General features: G+C 40.9%; 1 protein-coding gene across 9 annotated transcripts in view; it reads left to right on the top strand.

Annotated features, from left to right (window-relative positions):
- The window catches only part of MAP4K4 (mitogen-activated protein kinase kinase kinase kinase 4), a 164,323-nt gene that overhangs the window by 103,007 nt on the left and 42,987 nt on the right, over positions 1 to 18,329 (top strand). For all 9 annotated transcript variants that reach the window (XM_088051370.1, XM_088051366.1, XM_088051373.1 and 6 more), the window contains exons 4-12: positions 2,648 to 2,773; positions 3,564 to 3,674; positions 6,423 to 6,513; positions 8,067 to 8,197; positions 10,439 to 10,493; positions 12,873 to 12,951; positions 15,084 to 15,259; positions 15,926 to 15,998; positions 16,456 to 16,666. In XM_088051370.1, the coding sequence (XP_087907496.1) occupies positions 2,648 to 2,773; positions 3,564 to 3,674; positions 6,423 to 6,513; positions 8,067 to 8,197; positions 10,439 to 10,493; positions 12,873 to 12,951; positions 15,084 to 15,259; positions 15,926 to 15,998; positions 16,456 to 16,666 (1,053 nt within the window). The remainder of the gene's footprint in view (positions 1 to 2,647; positions 2,774 to 3,563; positions 3,675 to 6,422; positions 6,514 to 8,066; positions 8,198 to 10,438; positions 10,494 to 12,872; positions 12,952 to 15,083; positions 15,260 to 15,925; positions 15,999 to 16,455; positions 16,667 to 18,329) is intronic.

Here is an 18,329-nt window from a genome sequence, read left to right as displayed (position 1 = left end):
CAAGACATCTGCAAGATTGCTGTCTGGGTCTTGGCTAATGACCTCACCCTCCTTTTGTAGTTGGTGGGGAGAAGTAAACACTGGTAGGGTGCGCATTGTTTGGCCCTTTTCAGATGTCCACATTGGGATGAAATGACCTGTACCCTGGAAAAAAAAAAATGCTCCTGAATCTGTAAGAGAACAATTTTGGTCTGGCCAACTTTTTTGTTTTTAATTTCCTTTTTTAAAAGTCTTCTACCAATGACTGTACCACACTGGTGCTTTAGCCTTTTCTGTGCTGATTAATCCTCATAATAGTTCCTGTCGCCACAAAGTCTTCAGGACTCATTGCCAGCGAGTTATCGATTCACACTAAGTAAGTGGAGTCTTCCAAAGCCTGGCAAAAAATACTGAATCCATTTATTATTGTAGACTGGATTTTGTACTGGATTGAACTGTAGGTGCGGTGCCATTTGTGTTGTGGACAAGTGCTATAAGGCGGCTGAAATATGAATGTAGGACCATTATTAGCTGTAGTTCAGGGAGATATTTGGGGAGATATTGCTGCAGGGAGATATTGCTGCAGGCCTTTGAGCAGGTGCTGTGACACAGACTCAATGGAGAGCTGAAAGAACAGTAGCTGTCTACAGTCTGCTGGCTCTGTGTGTGTCTTTCTTGTTGTTTGTTCTTCAGGATATTTTATTTTTGGGGGAGGGGGGCTAGGATTTTCATTATTTTATTTTTCAGAAATAGATCCTGTTTAAGTATTGCCATTTTGGCTGCTGTTACAATAAATAAACACCAACAACCTTTAGGACATCCTGCCCATTGTATTGTAAAAGCTATTGTGTTTGTGTGCTGAGGGTAGGAAGTAATTTTTATCTAAAAAGTCGGTTCAAAATAGCAGATTAATCCAATCATACATATTAACCTATCAGGAATTAAGTCCCAAAACATCAAGTTTAACAATGTTCCTGTTTAATTTTTTTTTTGCCTAAATGCACAGTTCAGAGGTTTGATGTAATATAAGCATTTATTCTTCCTCTCTTTTTTTTTCTTTTTGCATATAGTCTGAATAAATAAAAAAAAAGGTCATTCAACAACAAGGACAACAGAAGCAGCTGGGGAAGCACCAAGTTAGCTTTTGGCTCAAAAAGCTTTTCTGACAAAGCTTTCTCCCAGGGCTGTTCACTGGGAACTTTGATTTACAAGGTTCTTTTACTATTTTGTTCAGTGTTCCAGAAAAATGCAGTATTTTACTTCAAAGACGCATCCTGGGAAGATATAAGAAAAGTTTATCCCTGGTTCATTTTGAGAATTCTGTCATAATAATTTACAAGTAAGCGTTGCATCCCACTATTAGAGTATTTGAAATAGTTCTTAGCTTTGTAGCAGAGAGTGGCATCTTTTGTTCAAGCCCTGTGTACCTGTGTGTATAAACAGTTAGCATGTAACTAGTATTAACATCTGCATATGTCATGAATAGGATATTTGATTGCTAGCATGGTACAAATTGCAAGGAAGTTTAAGGCTTAAAATTTTGGCAGATAATCGGCTTTGACATCACAGGATAATCAGAATATGTGCTGCCATTCCCAGCAGCCAGGGAGAAGAGGTTTTGGGTTCTTCCTGGAATCAGTCTAAGGGTAGATGTTTTTCTGCTTGGATATTGATGGATATAAAATTATGGAACAGAAAGGGATTTCCACCTGCCTTTTAATTTGTTGCCTTGATGAAGGGTGCTTGAAGAAGACTCCCACTGTCTAGGTATGGGAAGAGAGAGTTGGGGTGGGTTAGTGTCTGCTCCTTCTGTATCTGCTGGCTCCCTGTTCAGACACCACCTCAAAACGTGTGTGCAACACGTCCTACTGTCACTTCAAAACCAGGTTGTGAGTGGTTTTAAGGAGTGGTTGCATTATGTTACCCATTTCAGCTCTTTGGAGGGATGACCTCCTTTCACCTGAGCTGCTCTTTCCTTGGCATCTTGCTGGAGCAGGGGGAGCCAGGGGAAATCCTTCCTCTGCCTTTGTGTCTCAGCATCCTGTTTACTGCCTGGGCTCCTGGCCCGTTCTTCCTGATGCACTTGCTCTTCCTCCACAGAGGCACATGGAGGAGGAGAGGGAAGCTTGTGCACGAGGCAAATGCCTCTTTCTTGCAATAAGGGGAATTCCTGGTCTCCACCTCTGTTTTCCTGCGCCAGTCCCATGCTGGCACCAAGATTGGAACCTGCTTTGGCAGATGGTTTCACAAAGCCACTATCTGGCATTTAAATAGAAATGGTTGAAATTTCCAAAATTAAAGGAGGAAAAATGAGGAAGATGGAAATAATACTCCAGTGTCATAAATTCCCAGCCTGCTAGCTATAGATTTGCTTAAGGTATTACAAGCATAGGGTTTTTGAAACAGATTATGTCATGTTCCATCATTGGGTCAAATCTATTGCATCTTTTATTTGTTTTTTTGTGCTACTGAAAACTTGGGAAAGACTTGTTTTAGACCGTCTCAAAAGACAGGATTTTGATGGCATGAACGTCAGAGGGGTTTACTGAACATGATGCTGATATAAATTGAAGTTTAGAAAAAATCTACTTGTGTGAAAGTGAAGAATAAATCAATAATACATATGGTATATTAAACATATGGGGGGTTGTTTTATTTTTTTCCAAAGGATGAAGAAGAAGAAATCAAACTGGAGATTAATATGCTAAAGAAATATTCTCATCATAGAAATATTGCAACTTATTATGGTGCTTTCATTAAGAAAAGTCCTCCAGGACATGATGACCAACTATGGGTAAGCAGATGTTTTTCAAACATGTTCCTAAGTCTTTCCCTATTGGATATAGATTGATGATGAGAGAAATACCCCTCTATGAAAAGACAAACTAAAGGAGTTTGTGATTTCCTGAACTGCTAGGTGAGTGAATCACAGAGACTAATCACACATCCTTAAGGGGATGTCTGAACCAAGATTTGCTATAAGCAGTGGATTTGTTCTTTAAGTCACTTTTATTCCCCTGTTTCCCAGATGGATAGTAACATGTTTCATAGGAGCAAGACAGCTGAGCTGAGCAGTAAGAATATGTGACTGTAAAAAGAAAGCTGCGCTTGAGATTGTACCCATTACATTTTTCATCCCACCTCATCTACACCCTCTACAGGACTGAAGTTTGGGGTTGAAATGGCAGGATGCTTGTTCTTCTATAAATAAATGGATGTTAAAGGATCAGAAGTGTTGCAGTGATGTGATCAGTTTGATTCCTTCAGCATTGGATGTGCTCTTACTGCTAATGCATTTTGCATAGCTGAGAAAATCCAGATTCCCAGCATTAAATTACAGTGATTAAATCAGTGGTATTGAGAATGTGGTAGCTAATGTGAGACATATTCCATATATTCCATATATATTCCATATATGTCTGACACACATTGAAGACATTTGGTTGAATCCATTTTCCAGGCAGAGATGTAAAATATATTCTCTGCTTCACAAGAGATTCCCAAATCAGTGCTGTAACCTGAGTATTTTGCTTTGCTAAACAGCTGAGATCTGTGTTTAATGTTGGCTGTCCACTGTTTTGCAGCTTGTTATGGAGTTTTGTGGAGCTGGCTCTATCACAGACCTTGTGAAGAACACAAAAGGGAATACCCTGAAAGAAGACTGGATAGCGTATATCTCCAGAGAGATTCTCCGGGTAAGGAAAAGGCTGCCCCACACAGAAACAGAAATGTAGCCTAGCTTGAGATTCTGCAAGAAGCTGTTTCTGATCAATCCTGTTAGCCATGTCATCACTTGGAGAGTGCATAGGAGCAGATAGATGTCTGCTCCACATCATTTAACTTGGTGTGAGTTGTACTGTATTATAGCAGAAGCCTTGCAGAAAATTGCAATTTCTAGTCATGAGAAGCCAGTGGAGTAGCCAGTGACCTTACCTACCGCAGAAGCTGTGAAACAGCGTCCGTAAGACCTGAGGCTGAAACTCTGGTGTAGTACAGTAGCGTACACGATGGGATTTTCTAAATATGCTTGCAGCTGCCTTTTTCTCCTCCTAATCAAGTCCATGGAGGAAGAGCTGTTGACTCAGGCCAGCAGTCAGGACTTCTGTGCTGTGATGTGCTCTCATTGTTATCCCTGCAGTCTGTCTAGAGCGAGGAGCTCTGTCATGCGTGGCTGTGCCCTGTGCAGTGTTCGCAGGTGGCACTGCACAAGTTTTTCAGGAAGAGGGCTGCAGCTTACCGATTGTTCTAAAATTGAAACCTTAACTAATTACTCTTACTGTTTAATTTCCAGTTGGTACAGTTTTAAGTGCTTTTTGAATTGGCATTTGTTTTGCTTCACTAAGTAAATCTGGGATGGTTTTCCTTGTGCTTCTTTGTAAAACAAGTTGCATCCTATCCATACCACCAAGCAGTATGCTTGTTCAATTGCTTAATCATAAATGAAGTTCTGAAGGGCTTTATGTTAAAGGAAGTGTGCACTGGCTCTTGCACAAATCAGTGCTACTGTTTGTGTTACACATTTGCTCTGCCTTGGCAATTTTTAGGATGAGGACAGAGGGAGACACATAGTTCTGGTCTCCTGCTCTAATTTCAAATGCTAGAGGGGAGTCCAGTTGCTGGTGTTTGACTGGCACTTTAAGTTGTTTACAAGGGAGAAGTTGTATTTCAAAACAAATGGTTAGCATGCTTTAATAAGAGGAAAATTAACTTCTGCAGGACTATCTTATCCTTGATTTGAGAGATATGTGGGCTTGGAGGTATTCCATGCTATATTGTATTCATCCTAGATCCTTCTTAGATAAAGCAGTCAAACACTTGCTGAGAAGAGGAAAAAATTACTTACCTCAGAAAAGAGGTAGGGAAAACTATTGTCTCATTCCAGTGAGAGATATGCAAAAGGAGCATTAATTACTGACCATCAGGAACTGGAATATCTGGAAAAAAGGAATGCTAATCTCACATTGCAATAAGGTGTTTCAAACCCTGGTTCAACACAGAGTTTGTTAGAGGTGGAGGAGAGAGGTCAAGTAGCACAAAGTTAAAAGGAGCTAAAGTGCCAAAGATTGGTATAGGTGGAGACACAGGTCAAGGTCGACCCAGTGGATCCTTGTCTGGTTGGAAAGGTCTGGGGACTGCAGGAAAGTGGAGACCTGCCCCTCTGTCTCCTCCCAGCCCTTTGAAACCCCAAATGTGTTTTCTCAGTAAGGTTAAATGGTACTCTGGAGAGAACAGACGATTATATCTCTGGCTGAGTCAGAGTAGCAGAAGGCTTTAAAAAATATCCTGTGTGAAGCTGTGGAAAAGCCTTCATTCCTGTGAAAAATAAGGCCACAGTTAGCTTTAGCAGTCAGTGAGGGTCTCAGGGATATCAGCCGTTCATTTGATTTGCTTGTGATTTGCTGTGGATGGTGTTTTTTGTTCTCACACTCATTAACTGTTTAAAAAAGGAAAACAGCCCAATGGTTATATAGGCAAACTGGTAAATGATCAGTTAATAAAGAACACGTGTTAAGAGATACTTCTCTACAGCAACTACTACTCTCTTAACCTCTTGCAGCTGTAAAGGTTCTAATTCTTTATTTTTCACAAAACATTAAAAGACTATCTGGGCAACACAAACAGGCAAGATGATCCCACTGGAGACTGCAATTTTCCAAGCAGAAAACTGAGGAGAACCCAAAATACAGGCAGTCACTAAGAGGGTTGCCTGTTGTTCTCCCAATTACATTAGAGAGTAAAATGCAACATATGTCTTTCTCAGCCCTCCCTCCACATGGCTAATGCTTTGGGGCATGTATCCAGGTGCTGTCTCAACAAAAAGCACCGTATGCTAGGAGGTTTTGTTTCTTTTGGAAACTATAATGCTTAGGCTTTTTTTTTTCTGAGGTACAGTTACCTGGCTTCATGTTTATGGAGGCTAGAGAAGAGAACAGCAATTTTACAGTAGAGCATGTTTTTGTCACCTGTCCTCCCTTGCCCTTAAACATGATTGCCAGTCCATCACTCCCACCTCCTTCTTGAGGGTGCATATATACATGTGGATGCTGCCTCCTTACTTCTTCCACCTCCCTTCCCAGCTAAATTCTGTGTGACCCCATGCAGGTCGGAAGTCAGTGGCATACACTGACACTGATGTCATTTAGAATGTAATTGCATGGAGACCCTGTGGGAGCTGAACTTTCTTCACAGGACAGCTGGGAGGTGTTTGCACAGTGCAGATGTTGGGCTGTATTTAGGCACTGTGTGTGCATGATCTGAGGCCTGTGTCTCTGCTCCATCTCCAAAAGCTGTGTGGGTGGTGTGCTGCAGGTCCGTTACACCCAGTTGCAAGAGGTCGAGGCACAGTGCTGTGACCTTTGGGGATGCTGGAAATGGGTAGTCTGTTGCTGAGCCAAGAGCCTAACTCTGAACATCCTCTCCTTCCTCTCTTCTCTTTAATGCAGGGGTTGGCACATCTTCATGCCCATCATGTGATTCACAGGGATATCAAAGGGCAAAATGTGTTGTTAACAGAGAATGCAGAAGTGAAACTTGGTAAGTAGGTAGACATGTCCATTTCCTCATTTGTTCAGCCTTTGGTTTTATGATGTTCCCAAATTAATTTCATACTTTAAGAGCCCTGCAACATGTTTTATAGCATGAATACTCTGTCAGTAGTTCCATGTGGATTGACAGGCTGCATGTATTTTCTCCTGCTTGGAGAGGATGGAGTACAGGTTGTTGTTGAATTTGGTTTAGAAGATGTTGGTTTTCATGCTGGAATCAGTGCAGGGATCATTTTGTTTCCCCCACTAAGCTATGTGTAACTTGAATCTGTTCTGATTCACTTTATTCTGGACTCGGGAAGTGACAGGAATCTCTCTTGTTTTTGGCTTTAATTAAAATAGCACCTGCTGTTCAGATTCTGGACACAAAAATATGATCTGGACAGCACTCTCAAGGGAGCTGTGGCATTGAATTCTAAACACAGTTCCAGCTCTGGCATGCCTGCTGAAAGTCGTGCTCATTCCTGGCCTCTTCTCTTCTGCCAAGTGGACATACTCTTTTATTATTTCCTCTCTAATTTGTCTCTTTCAGTTAGTGCACATGTCAACCTTCTGTGTTTGTATCACGCTACACTCGCCACCTTTTTTTCGTTAAATATAGAGCCTTGCTGAAGCCCTCCCACCCAGCCCACATCCCTTCTGGTTTGCATTACACCTTCCTGCAGCATGAGGCATGGGGAGTTGTCCTGGCTGCTGGAGGAGGAAGCTTTTGGGAGAGCTTTCCTTCGTTTGGTCCAAAATGGAGCACAGTAGCTTCCAAACCATCGCTTCCACTGAGCTTGTCTACACCAGTTTGTCAGTGTCACTCAGATGGTGGATGCAGTGAAGCTGACACAGCCCTCTTAGGAGAGATGCAGTTACTGGTATAGAAAGACATATAGCAGCGTGGTCATGAGCAGGGCAAAATGAGAGGCAGAAAACACCTTTGTAATGTAATTGCTTTGTAATGAAATAGGTGTCTCTTACGCAGCCTGTGTGCATGCGCGCTCAAAGTTCGTGCTTCCTGAATAGTCCTCATCTTTTGCTCTCACTGATGTTTCTGCTCTATGCATTAAAGCAGAGAGCAGTTTGCTGAACAACAGATTATTTTTGCTGTCCAATTTTAGAGCAGAAGAAGTGGTGAGCTGAAAGGGATGTGTTTATGCACGTGATTTTCCCGTAGCATGAGAGGTACCTTTGGGAAGCGGCTGTTTTTGTATAGGCAAAGGTGCTTGGCTTCGCCATGTGGGAAGGGAATAAATAGCCCTTTCTCAGCTTCCCAGGCACTACTTCTACAGCTGTGCTCTCCCTTCTGTCCAGTCAGACCAGTGAATGGTACAGGAGAGGTGATTGTATGCTGCTGTGTCCCTTGACACTTGTGCCCAAGCACATTGTGTGTGAACCATGAGGGCTTACTTGCCTCAGGATTAATCATCTTATTTCTCTCAGCACAGTCCTCCCACATGGGATCTCTACGGGGCTTTATTTTCAAATCTCTTTGCAAAAGTAATGATTGCATTATTTTTCCCCTCTTACTTCATTTCACTCTTTTCCCACCCACAGTGGATTTTGGTGTGAGCGCTCAGCTGGACAGGACAGTTGGCAGGAGAAACACTTTTATTGGGACTCCGTACTGGATGGCTCCAGAAGTTATTGCCTGTGATGAGAATCCAGATGCTACGTATGATTACCGAGTAAGAGTCCTGTTCAAAGAGAAAACCTAAAACATACACTTGCAATATAAATATCTGTGAACTGTGGCAGTTTTTGAGACTTACTATGCTTTGTAGGACTAATAGCTATATTGTGTAGTTACATCCCTATTACCAAAGTACAAGGTAAGGATACTGTCAAATTGTGACCTTTAACAGTTTCTGCTGCTTGTATTATTGTAGCTTTGAGACATAAATATAGGACTTCAGGGTGCTGTAGGTGTTTAGAGAAAGCAAAAAAGAGTTTGCCTGGAAATGCTTATGTTCTTTACTTGTATAATGGTTGTACTTTAAATTGTGTTTCACTATGTCCAAGTTATTGTGGTAACCCAGAACAATACATTTTAGGTGTTGCCTTAAATAGAACCACTGTCTGGGGAGCCAGTGAAGTACAGAAGGAACTCTTAAAACTACTTCTGATTTCTGTATTTCAAAAACATATACATGATTTTTTGGATAAAAATTTATCCATCACAACATTTCTTAACAAAGATAATTCTTTACATAGCTTACTGCAAATCAAGGATTTAATTACTGCAAAACCATAATTGACTTGATGGTATTTGCACTACCCTTAAGAATAATAGGTATTTAAAGTTAAATATATCTAGTGAAAGCATACTGTAATCTTGAAGGTTCCTCTCAGCTGACTTTAATGAGAGTACAAGGAAAGAAAAAATGTAAAAATACTCTTTTTAAGAAATCTTTACTTAGAAAAATGCATTGTTCCAGCTTTAACCAAGGGCAGCAAAGATACCAGAAAGCCAGGGATTAAGGCCTTAAAAGGAGTTACAAAGCTGTATATCAATTATATCATTTTGCTGAGACTGATAGTGTTAGCTATCAGTATATTTGTATGTGTCTAAATCTTTGTAAAACACCCAGATTATTTGAGTTGGTGTTTTTGTACATTTTGACTAAGATTAATCAGATTGATCCTATTCCTCTTGATTTAATTGCTTTTTACATTCAGCATCTCACTGTACTAAAGCTACTGTTTTATATCTTTCCAGATACAGTAGTTATTATTAGTAAGGAAGGTTCACTATTACATGATTTAATAAAGCAGGAAAACTCCCTGCAATATTTGTTAGTGCAGTAGTGATGTGAAAAATAATTCCTTTGGCCTCTGAAAACACCTGTTTATTGTTCCTGGTGGAGCCTGTAGGGTGGTTGCTCACAAAAAATTAATGTTGGAAAGGAATATCATGAGGATGTGCAATTTAGCTTAAATGGCTGCATTTGACTAAGAGATGAGTGCCTTGCTGGGTCTGAAAATACGATCTTTAGAAATGCTTCTCTGCTTGTTGTGCATGAAGAGCTTATTTGCTCATTAGTTTTAAGTAATTTTTTAAAAAAATCACAATTATGACCAGAAATGAAGACTGCTTTGCTCAAGACTGCTCTTTCACAGCAGTCACCTCCAATATTTTGCCCATTAAGCTGTGTCAGTCTCTGAAGTTGGTTCCTTGCCAGGACTCCTCCATCTCTTCCATGTGTTTGATCTTCCTGGCTCTTGTTTGGTGTCTCCTGAGTCAGAGGTGCTGGCCAGAGGTGGTACCTTGAGAGGCAGCCACTGAAAGACTCTTGTTCTGTAGTGCTTTAAGCAAAGCGGAGATTTTAGGGGAGGAATGTTGGCTTTGGCTCTAAGTAATGCCTGTGGTAAAGACAGAGGTGTAAGTTTTGGGAACCTCTGCCTTTTCAGTGGTGTTGATGACTAATTCACCTCGCCTTTCAGTGGGCCCGTATTTTCCTTTTATTCTTGCTTGTTTATTTACATGAAGAACCCTTGTAGTTTTTGACAAGTCTGGCCTCTTTAAATTTGAGCTGAGCTTTTGCTTTTATAACTGCACCTCTACACACATTGGGAATGCCCTTGTTCAGTTCTTTGTTGGCAAGGGAATATTGAAAATTTTGTTTTTTCATAGGCTTATATTTCTGGCAAATGTATTTCCCATTGTCATAATGTGACTATATTTTTATGTGCTGTTGTAAAGGGTTGTTTGCTCACTCAGTAAGAATACGTGTGCATGTTTCTGCATATGCATTATGTGAAAAGCAGGATTTTATGATATAGTTACAAGATAAAAGAGGCTTATATTATTTAAATAGCCATGGTATTTGGTTTCATTCTCACCTACAGGGCCTCTCTAAATAGTACTCTCTTACTGTGTGAATGGGTAAATCCACCTACTAACATATGGCGTGTCTCTTTTTCTGCAGAGTGACCTTTGGTCATGCGGCATTACGGCCATAGAGATGGCAGAAGGAGCTCCCCGTAAGTGATACCTGTGCTTCTCCAGTGGGCTCGTTAAGGCTGAAACATATACTTGGGCCATGCTGGTTGTAATCTAAGCCTAGATTTGAGGTTTCTGAAAGTATCCCCATGTTATTTCTGTTCTCTTTGGTTTTGCCTGCTCTATAAATGTAAAATCCCATAAATAGCAATGCTTTTGATAAAGATAGGGTTGTGTTTAAACACTACAGTGCAGACTGCAGTAATTTAATTTCTATAGCAGGAATATTTGGAAGCTAATCGAGTGTCTGACTTCCTTCCTATGGGTAGTATATTGTGTTTTGGAGTTGTGTCCCACTTTGACTGTGGACTGGCCTGGAATACTGAAATCTCAGCTGGGGAGAGGGTCAGTGGGGCCTTGAGGAAACAGTTCTTAATGAAAAAAGCATTTGTAGCAACTATTTCTGTATTGGCTTTCTGTCGGTCTGGATAATGCTAACATTGCTTCTCCTTTTGTTTTCACTCGTCAGTGGGTGGTGTTAATCTTCCTTAGCAGTGACATGGCTTAAACTGTAAATCCTTCTTCAGGACAAAGCGCTGAATTTATGTATTCTCAAGCAGGGATCATTATCAGTTAGTTTGGATTTGAGAGGAAAATTTGGAAACCAAAAATACCCAACTTTTTAATAGGTTCTTTTTCTTTCACATAGTTCTTTCAGAATATAAAGGCAAACAGCAGATGTTTGAGGAGGACAAAAACCTTTGAAAAGAAAAGAAGTTAGGCATGGTGTTTTGACTTTTAATGATAATTTTTATGAAAGTCCTTATTGATCCTGCAAATATGTTTACCCTCACCCTCAGATGGAGCTCTATATTTAAAAAGTAAGAGCCTAAGGTACCTAAGAGCAAGTTAATTTTTTTTTTTTGCACATAAAAATCTACCACCACAACACAGCCCAGCTTGAAATGTCTTTGAAATAAATATGTTGAAATAAAGTACTGATATTTTCCAGCTAAAAATTGGCCATTTTGTTGTAGCTGCTGCCTGATTTTGTTATTCTTATTGACCTTAATGTAAGATTTAAAAATCAAGTCACAGTGGTCATGTGTTGATTCGTGTTTTAGGCGGCCTGGTAGTTTGGGGTTGTTTTCTTTTTCCTTACTAATTGCACATCTTCATGAATGTCCAAGTGAGAGCCACTCCCAGGACACTTCAGCCAGCACTGTATTAAGTGAACTACCTCCTTTCTCCTTTTTGCCATACCTTTTTGTTCAGCACATTGAGTTGCCTGTATGGCTTTCAGTTAAAGGCTGGGCTTTGTAAGCCTAGAATTGGACGATAATATTTTGTTCATTTCTAAACCAAAGCAGAGCTTGGCCCCTCTTTGTGTAAAAGCACAAGAGTGGCATTTAAGAAGTAAGCAAAGATCCTCTCTAAGTGCTGAATAGCTCTTGTCCTCTGGTATGTGGGCTCTACTTCCTCTTTCAGTGGCAGCTCAAGAGTTCATCTCTGTGTTTGGTGGTCTGCAGGGATCCATAGGCACCCAAGGGGCTTTTTTGCCAAGAAAGAAGTGGCCCCTTGTTTTTGAAGCCAGAATTCTCTTTACATCAGTCTGTTTCTCCTGAATTTCTGTTGTGTGGTAAATGTCACCTCATCCTGCAATGATCACACAGGCTGAGACTGAGGGTTTAAGAGATCAAACACAGGAAGATGGATAAGACATTGCTTCTAGAGACCTTTCTTGGGCTGCTTCTCTCCCTGCTCCCTTGTTTCCCTGTGTTGGCTCTGCCATGTTGTTTTGCTACAGAACAAGAGGAAAAGCTGTCCAACATTGATCCTGGACTCCCACTGACTGTCCAGTGAAATAAACAGGACTTCTTTGGACAACAGTTAGGGGTTTGCATTTCAGTTGAGCAGGCAATCCTTTTGTGTGATACAGACCCCCCCTCCCATGCTTCAAAGCTGTCATGCCTTGAAATAAACAAAATATCCAAGTCTGCAGAGTAAAAATGAAGCACCCTCCATAATGGGAGAGAAGAGCAGGTAGAGGGAGGATTGTATGAAACAGTAACTCCTATTATTCCCTTCCACCATCATCATCTCCCAGTATTTTACTGATGGAAAGTAAGTCAGATGGCTTGGGGCTGGATGAGGGCCATGCTCAGATGTTCCCATCTTGTTTGATTCTGGAGGTTGATCCATGCTTCAAGATCTCTTTCTCTTTTTGGGCTGCCATTGGCACACTGAGTTATGGAATTGTTGTCATTTTGGGCTAATTCCATTTAGCTGTGTTGGTGTCTACACCTGCTGCATGGATGTTTGGGATGGTGGGAGTGGTTGTGGAAGCTGAAGTCATGGCATTGACAGAGGGCAACTAAACCAGTGTCTGTATGTCTCTGGTTTTGTTTTCTTCCCTTCAGCACTTTGTGACATGCACCCCATGAGGGCACTCTTTCTGATACCCAGGAACCCTCCCCCACGGTTAAAATCCAAGAAATGGTATGTATTAATTATATCTTAGTTGTAGCCTTGTGTAGCATGAAGTTTTCTTGTATCACATACAGTTTTGTTATCCCTTCCACAGAATTGTAAAGCAGTTTAAGTTAGCAAAAATCTCTGTTACCTTTTGTGTCTCTGAATCAAAGCACAAAATAAAATGAGTGCATTATTTAGCTCTATTTGTCCCAGAGAAATTCCACCTGAAATTGTGTGAAAATAAATACCAAGGTTTCTTTTGTTTTGGCAGAGCAGCATCTGTATTAAGGTGACAAATGGATCCGTGTTTTAAAATACAAACTCCTGCAGCACTCTTAATATGCATTATGTTTTCTCAGATGTATCATAACACAGAATCAGAACAGTACTATGGTGTTCTAGTTGCTAAATAGAAAGGAGCTATTAAAACTAATGAAGGCTTTTACTATAATTATTGTAAATGGTTGGAGTTGTGCCTGCTTCTTGCCAGCTGAGAAGAATCCATTAGTATCAGAGGATTTCCTCTCAGTTACTGGTTACAACTGGCACATATGAAACAAAATACTCCCTAGAAAGAGGTTTCTTACAGATTGAATGTGATCATGGGATGCTGTGATCCTGTCAAAATAATGAAGTGATTTGACTGTGTATTCAATATCAACATTGTATAAACTTGACTTGCTTGCTGGGCTTGGTCTTTACCTGGATTGACTTATTTATGTACTTGTATACTGTCAAGGCATTGCTCTCTCTTACTTGCCTTCTGCATACATTAAGGGAATAGAGATGCATATATGCCATTTGCATTAGCCTTTCATTAACCTTTTTATGTGAAATAATGACATTCAGGGTGTGAGGAATAAAAAAATCTGAACAACCAAGTTAAGTTGGATTCAGCCTTTTTTTACTACAGTAGGGAAGAGAACTCATGGATGGAAATAATTATTTTTACTCTTAACCATGTAGTGAGGATGTTTGCTCTCCACTGGAGCAGCTTGACAGCACCTGCCAGTTAAAAAGCAGTTCCGGTCCAAGGCAGTGCTGCTGTCATTCAGCTGTTTTGATAGTGTTCTCAGTGGGAGGTTATGAGAAGATAGGCCAAATGATGACAAAGTTGTGGAATCATCAAAGAATGGCTTAGGTTGGAAGGGACCTTAAAGATCATCTAGTTTCAAACCCTGCCATGGACAGGGATGTCATCCACTAGCTCGGGAAGCTCAGAAACCCATCCAGCCTGGCCTTGGATCCTTCCAGGGATTGGGCATCCACAACTTCTCTGGGCAACCTGTTCCAGTTGCCTCACTGCAGTTTTGAGTATTTCCACTACTGGATTTTGGCAGGTGGCTTGTTGGGTGACTTCTTTCTGGAGAGAGCCTCTTTCAAGAGTTCAAATGAGGTGCAAATTTTGGAAGGTGGTGCTTCATCTTAGCTAACTGCCATACCCTGTTGTTTTATGCTGTGTGAAGGAGGGATTTAGTTTAGTTCATGCCCTTAAATTGTATCAGGGAGAATTTGACCCAAAGTGCCTGTGTTGAACACACAACACTGACCAGCATCCACCTGTTCTATAAAACTTTCTCTGTGTGTGACTCTTAAGGTAAAAAATAAAATAATCTTAAATTCTGGCAGAATCTAATTCTGTGAACCCAGGTGCATGCAAGAGCAGTGTGACGCTGCTTGTGTCAGGAGAAAGGCACACACAGTTCTCCTGACTTTGGGTATGGTTGTCTGTAGCATGGGTAGGTGGAGGCTTACCTGAGCTGCCCTGCCTCTGCTCCAAGCAGGCTGGATTAGAATCCAGCTCTATCCAGAAGCAGCCAGGCTGGGTTTACATGATTTTACATGATACACTCTTAGATCCTGTCTTTCAGAGCAATTAACGCCTCTGAAAGAGGCACATTAGTGTGAGGCTGGGCCTGAGTGCTCCAAGCATGTTCATGTCACCCTGTGTCCCTCCAACCCTGTGTTGCCCCAGCCCAGTGCTCAGCTGGAATACACTGAGATCTGTTTAGGAGGTAGACTTGCAGGAGCACTTGTAATGTCCTCTGGGACATGATACTCTTTGAGGAAATGAATTTGAGAAAGAACAGAAAGAACGTTTCAGCTGAGTTTTACCTCTCATCTTTTGCTTTGTTTTTTCCTTCCTTCTTTCTCAGGTCGAAAAAGTTTTTCAGCTTTATAGAAGGTTGTCTAGTGAAGAATTACATGCAGCGACCTTCTACAGAACAGCTGTTGAAACATCCCTTTATACGTGACCAGCCAAATGAAAGGCAAGTCCGAATCCAGCTTAAGGACCATATAGACAGGACCAGGAAGAAGAGAGGAGAGAAAGGTATGCAGCTTCTAAAAATCAAGTCTTTGCAACTTGTCAAAAATGCATATTTTTGTAGTGTTATACATTCTAAATACCCACCCCAGGAGAAGCTTCTATAACCCAAATCCTTTAAAAGTCATTTTTTAATTCATCGTTTGACTATCAGAAGGCTTGGTTTTGTTCTGTCCTTTACACAGAAAGTATCAATTTCAAATGCTGTATTTTCTGATGCATGAAATTTATTCACTTGTTGACCACTGCTTGTTCCATACAAGCATTAAACAGTATTTAGGAGAATACTGGTATATATGTCTTTCCCTTCTTTAGTCTCTGGTAGGTTCATTTCCTAGAATAATGCCATAAATCAGACTCGGAGGAAATAACCCCTCACGAGAGATGTGAAGCAATGTTTTGGGCAGCCTTTTCTCCGTACTCAGGTGGTGCTGAAGTTCTCCAGGTGTCTTGTCATACATATAAAACCTGGTGGTGTTCAGGGAATTTGCTGTAAATCTTCTCTAAACCACTGTGCCACTGGGAAGATGAGCTTACATATATAGAATGAGTTCTAGGGTCTGTGATAGGTCTCACTGAAGGGGACAGGAGCTGTTTTTCTGAGGTGCTACTGCAACTCCTCACTGCCCTAAAAATGAAGTACTATCCAGGCCTTTGTTTCTTTCCTATTAGATGAGACGGAGTATGAATATAGTGGAAGTGAGGAAGAAGAGGAGGAAGTGCCTGAACAAGAAGGAGAGCCAAGGTAATAATTGCTTTTGGGATGGCTTTGGGCAGTCCATGCCAAGTAAGTCTAAAGTTCTGTGATTATAAATCAGCATGCTAAATCTCTGTCTCTTATTAAGTGAACACACAAACTACTCAAAGGGTTTGAATGCCTATGCTGTGACTGTTACAGGTTTGAAAGCTCTCCTTCCTATGACTTAGAGCCAAGAAACTCTGGATGAAGGGAGATTTATGGCAGATATGATTGATCAGGCTCTCCACAATGTTAGCATTCATCCTCACTTTGCTTGGCCTCATTTCACGCCTTCCAGTGAGAGTGTGTATTTGACATACATTCAGTGTCTTTGCTCTTAAAGAAACAAGATTAAACTTTAACATCATGATATATTTTATTAATGTTCCCCTGCTTTGGCAAAGGTATTTAATGGCCCATCAGGCTTTATCATACAGAAGGCTTTAACTTCCTCTTGTTGCAGTTCCATTGTCAATGTGCCTGGAGAATCAACCCTCCGACGTGATTTCCTGAGACTGCAGCAGGAAAACAAGGAACGGTCGGAGGCCCTTCGGAGACAGCAGCTGCTGCAGGAGCAGCAGCTCCGTGAGCAGGAGGAGTACAAGAGGCAGCTGCTGGCAGAGAGGCAGAAACGAATCGAGCAGCAGAAGGAGCAGAGGAGGCGGCTAGAAGAGGTAGAAAAAGGAGTCTGGAGTTTGGGGTGCAGAAGCCCCTCTCCCCCTTTTGTTTCATGTTCCTGCACTCATTTAAAAAGAATTCCTTGTTGCCCCAGGATATCTCAGGAAAGAAAACATCATGTGAAAATCCACCAGTAAACATAGAGCAAAGCATTTAAATCCATGCTTGGCACTTGAATATGTCTTCCAAAGCATTTGAATATCCAGCAGCTCCTATGAAGACAATAGGAGCCGGAGCTGGGTTCTTTGAAGGTGTTTTTTGAGGAAGAGGCTGTTTTTTGGTCTCTGTGTAGGCTTAGATAGGCGTAGAGAAGAGGAGATATAAATTATTCCCAGGTGGATTTTTCTCTCAAGTGTACTTTTTTGGGGGCCATAAAGTTTTTCAGATTTCCCTTTAAAGCTTTCTCAAACATCTCTGTTCAGCACTCATTCTTGGTAGATAGAAGCCTGGTTTTTAGTGTATTACTCTCTCATGCACACTACCTTAAAGACTAAAGGCCACCTACATCATAAAATAATGGAATGATTTGGACTGGAACAGGCCTTTAAAGGTAGATCTATAATTTGTTTTGTATATCAGTGTTAAAATTATAATTCTGCAGGAATTACAAATATGTAAATTATTCTTTTGTGATACAGTAAGTACGCAAGTACGCAATTTCTATACACTAGTGGAAGATACAGTGAACGTACATGGACAATATGGTTCTGTCATACTTTTCACCTCCTAAGATCTCATGTGAATTTATATATATGTAGATGGAATATGCAGTGTGAGCTTCAGAGGTAGGAGGATTTCAAAACAGTTCTTCAGGCCAGAGCTGGGTATGACACAGAGTTGAAGTGAAACCAGTCCTCTAGCTCTTCAGGAAGTGCAGGGTCAAATTCCAGTTGTCCTTAAATGACCTCTTGCTTGAGTCTGTTTCAACCTTTCACTTAGCAGTGATGGAAAAACTACACCCAGTCTGGTTTTCCAAATCTTGGTAACGTTTAATGAGGATGCAGCCAGGACCAAATGTTGATTTGCATCCCGTGACCTGTTTGCATAACAAGTAATACAAAGTTCCAAATACCTTTCCAGGCCACATTATGCTCTTTATCCCTCTTTTCCAAGGTGCAAAGTGCTGCAATAAGGAGAGATTGGTAGCTAAGATTCAGCCACACATGAATCCATAAGGAGGGATGAGGGGAAAGCATATAGACCCTGTTTCTATTCTTCCCCACCCTTCAGACAATGCCAAGATAAACCTCGTAGCACTTCCAGCTCTTTTTAGACTGTTCTGGGCTGTGGGGGGAGTAATAAAAAAAGATACTAGGCAAATATTAAAAGAAAATATCAATATTGTAAAAGGTGGGCAAAAGTTGAGTTATTGCTTAACCGCTCAAATTTTTCTTAGTACTGAAGTCAGTTATTTCTGTTAAATGCCCCTTTAATCTCTAAGGTTCTGCAAGCAGTGTTTTTTTGTTGAGGAAGAGGATTACAATTAAATTATCTAGGTCATTTAACTTTAGTAATCAGTGCAACTCTTAAAATCTGGGTTTTCTTTTTAAAATAAAGAAGCTGCTGCAGCTAGTAGTGGAAACAAAGCAGTGCACCATTTTCCCTGCATGGGTTGAACTTTTTGGGGATGTTGCATTTACAACTGAATGAGAAAGTAGA

This window comes from Pseudopodoces humilis, chromosome 2, assembly GCF_049639895.1.
Source record: "Pseudopodoces humilis isolate 2021_Gansu_Grassland_sample_001 chromosome 2, ASM4963989v1, whole genome shotgun sequence".
NCBI lineage: Eukaryota > Metazoa > Chordata > Aves > Passeriformes > Paridae > Pseudopodoces > Pseudopodoces humilis.
The sequence above is the reverse complement of the archived record's forward strand: the minus strand, read 5'-3'. Positions and strand labels throughout refer to the sequence as shown.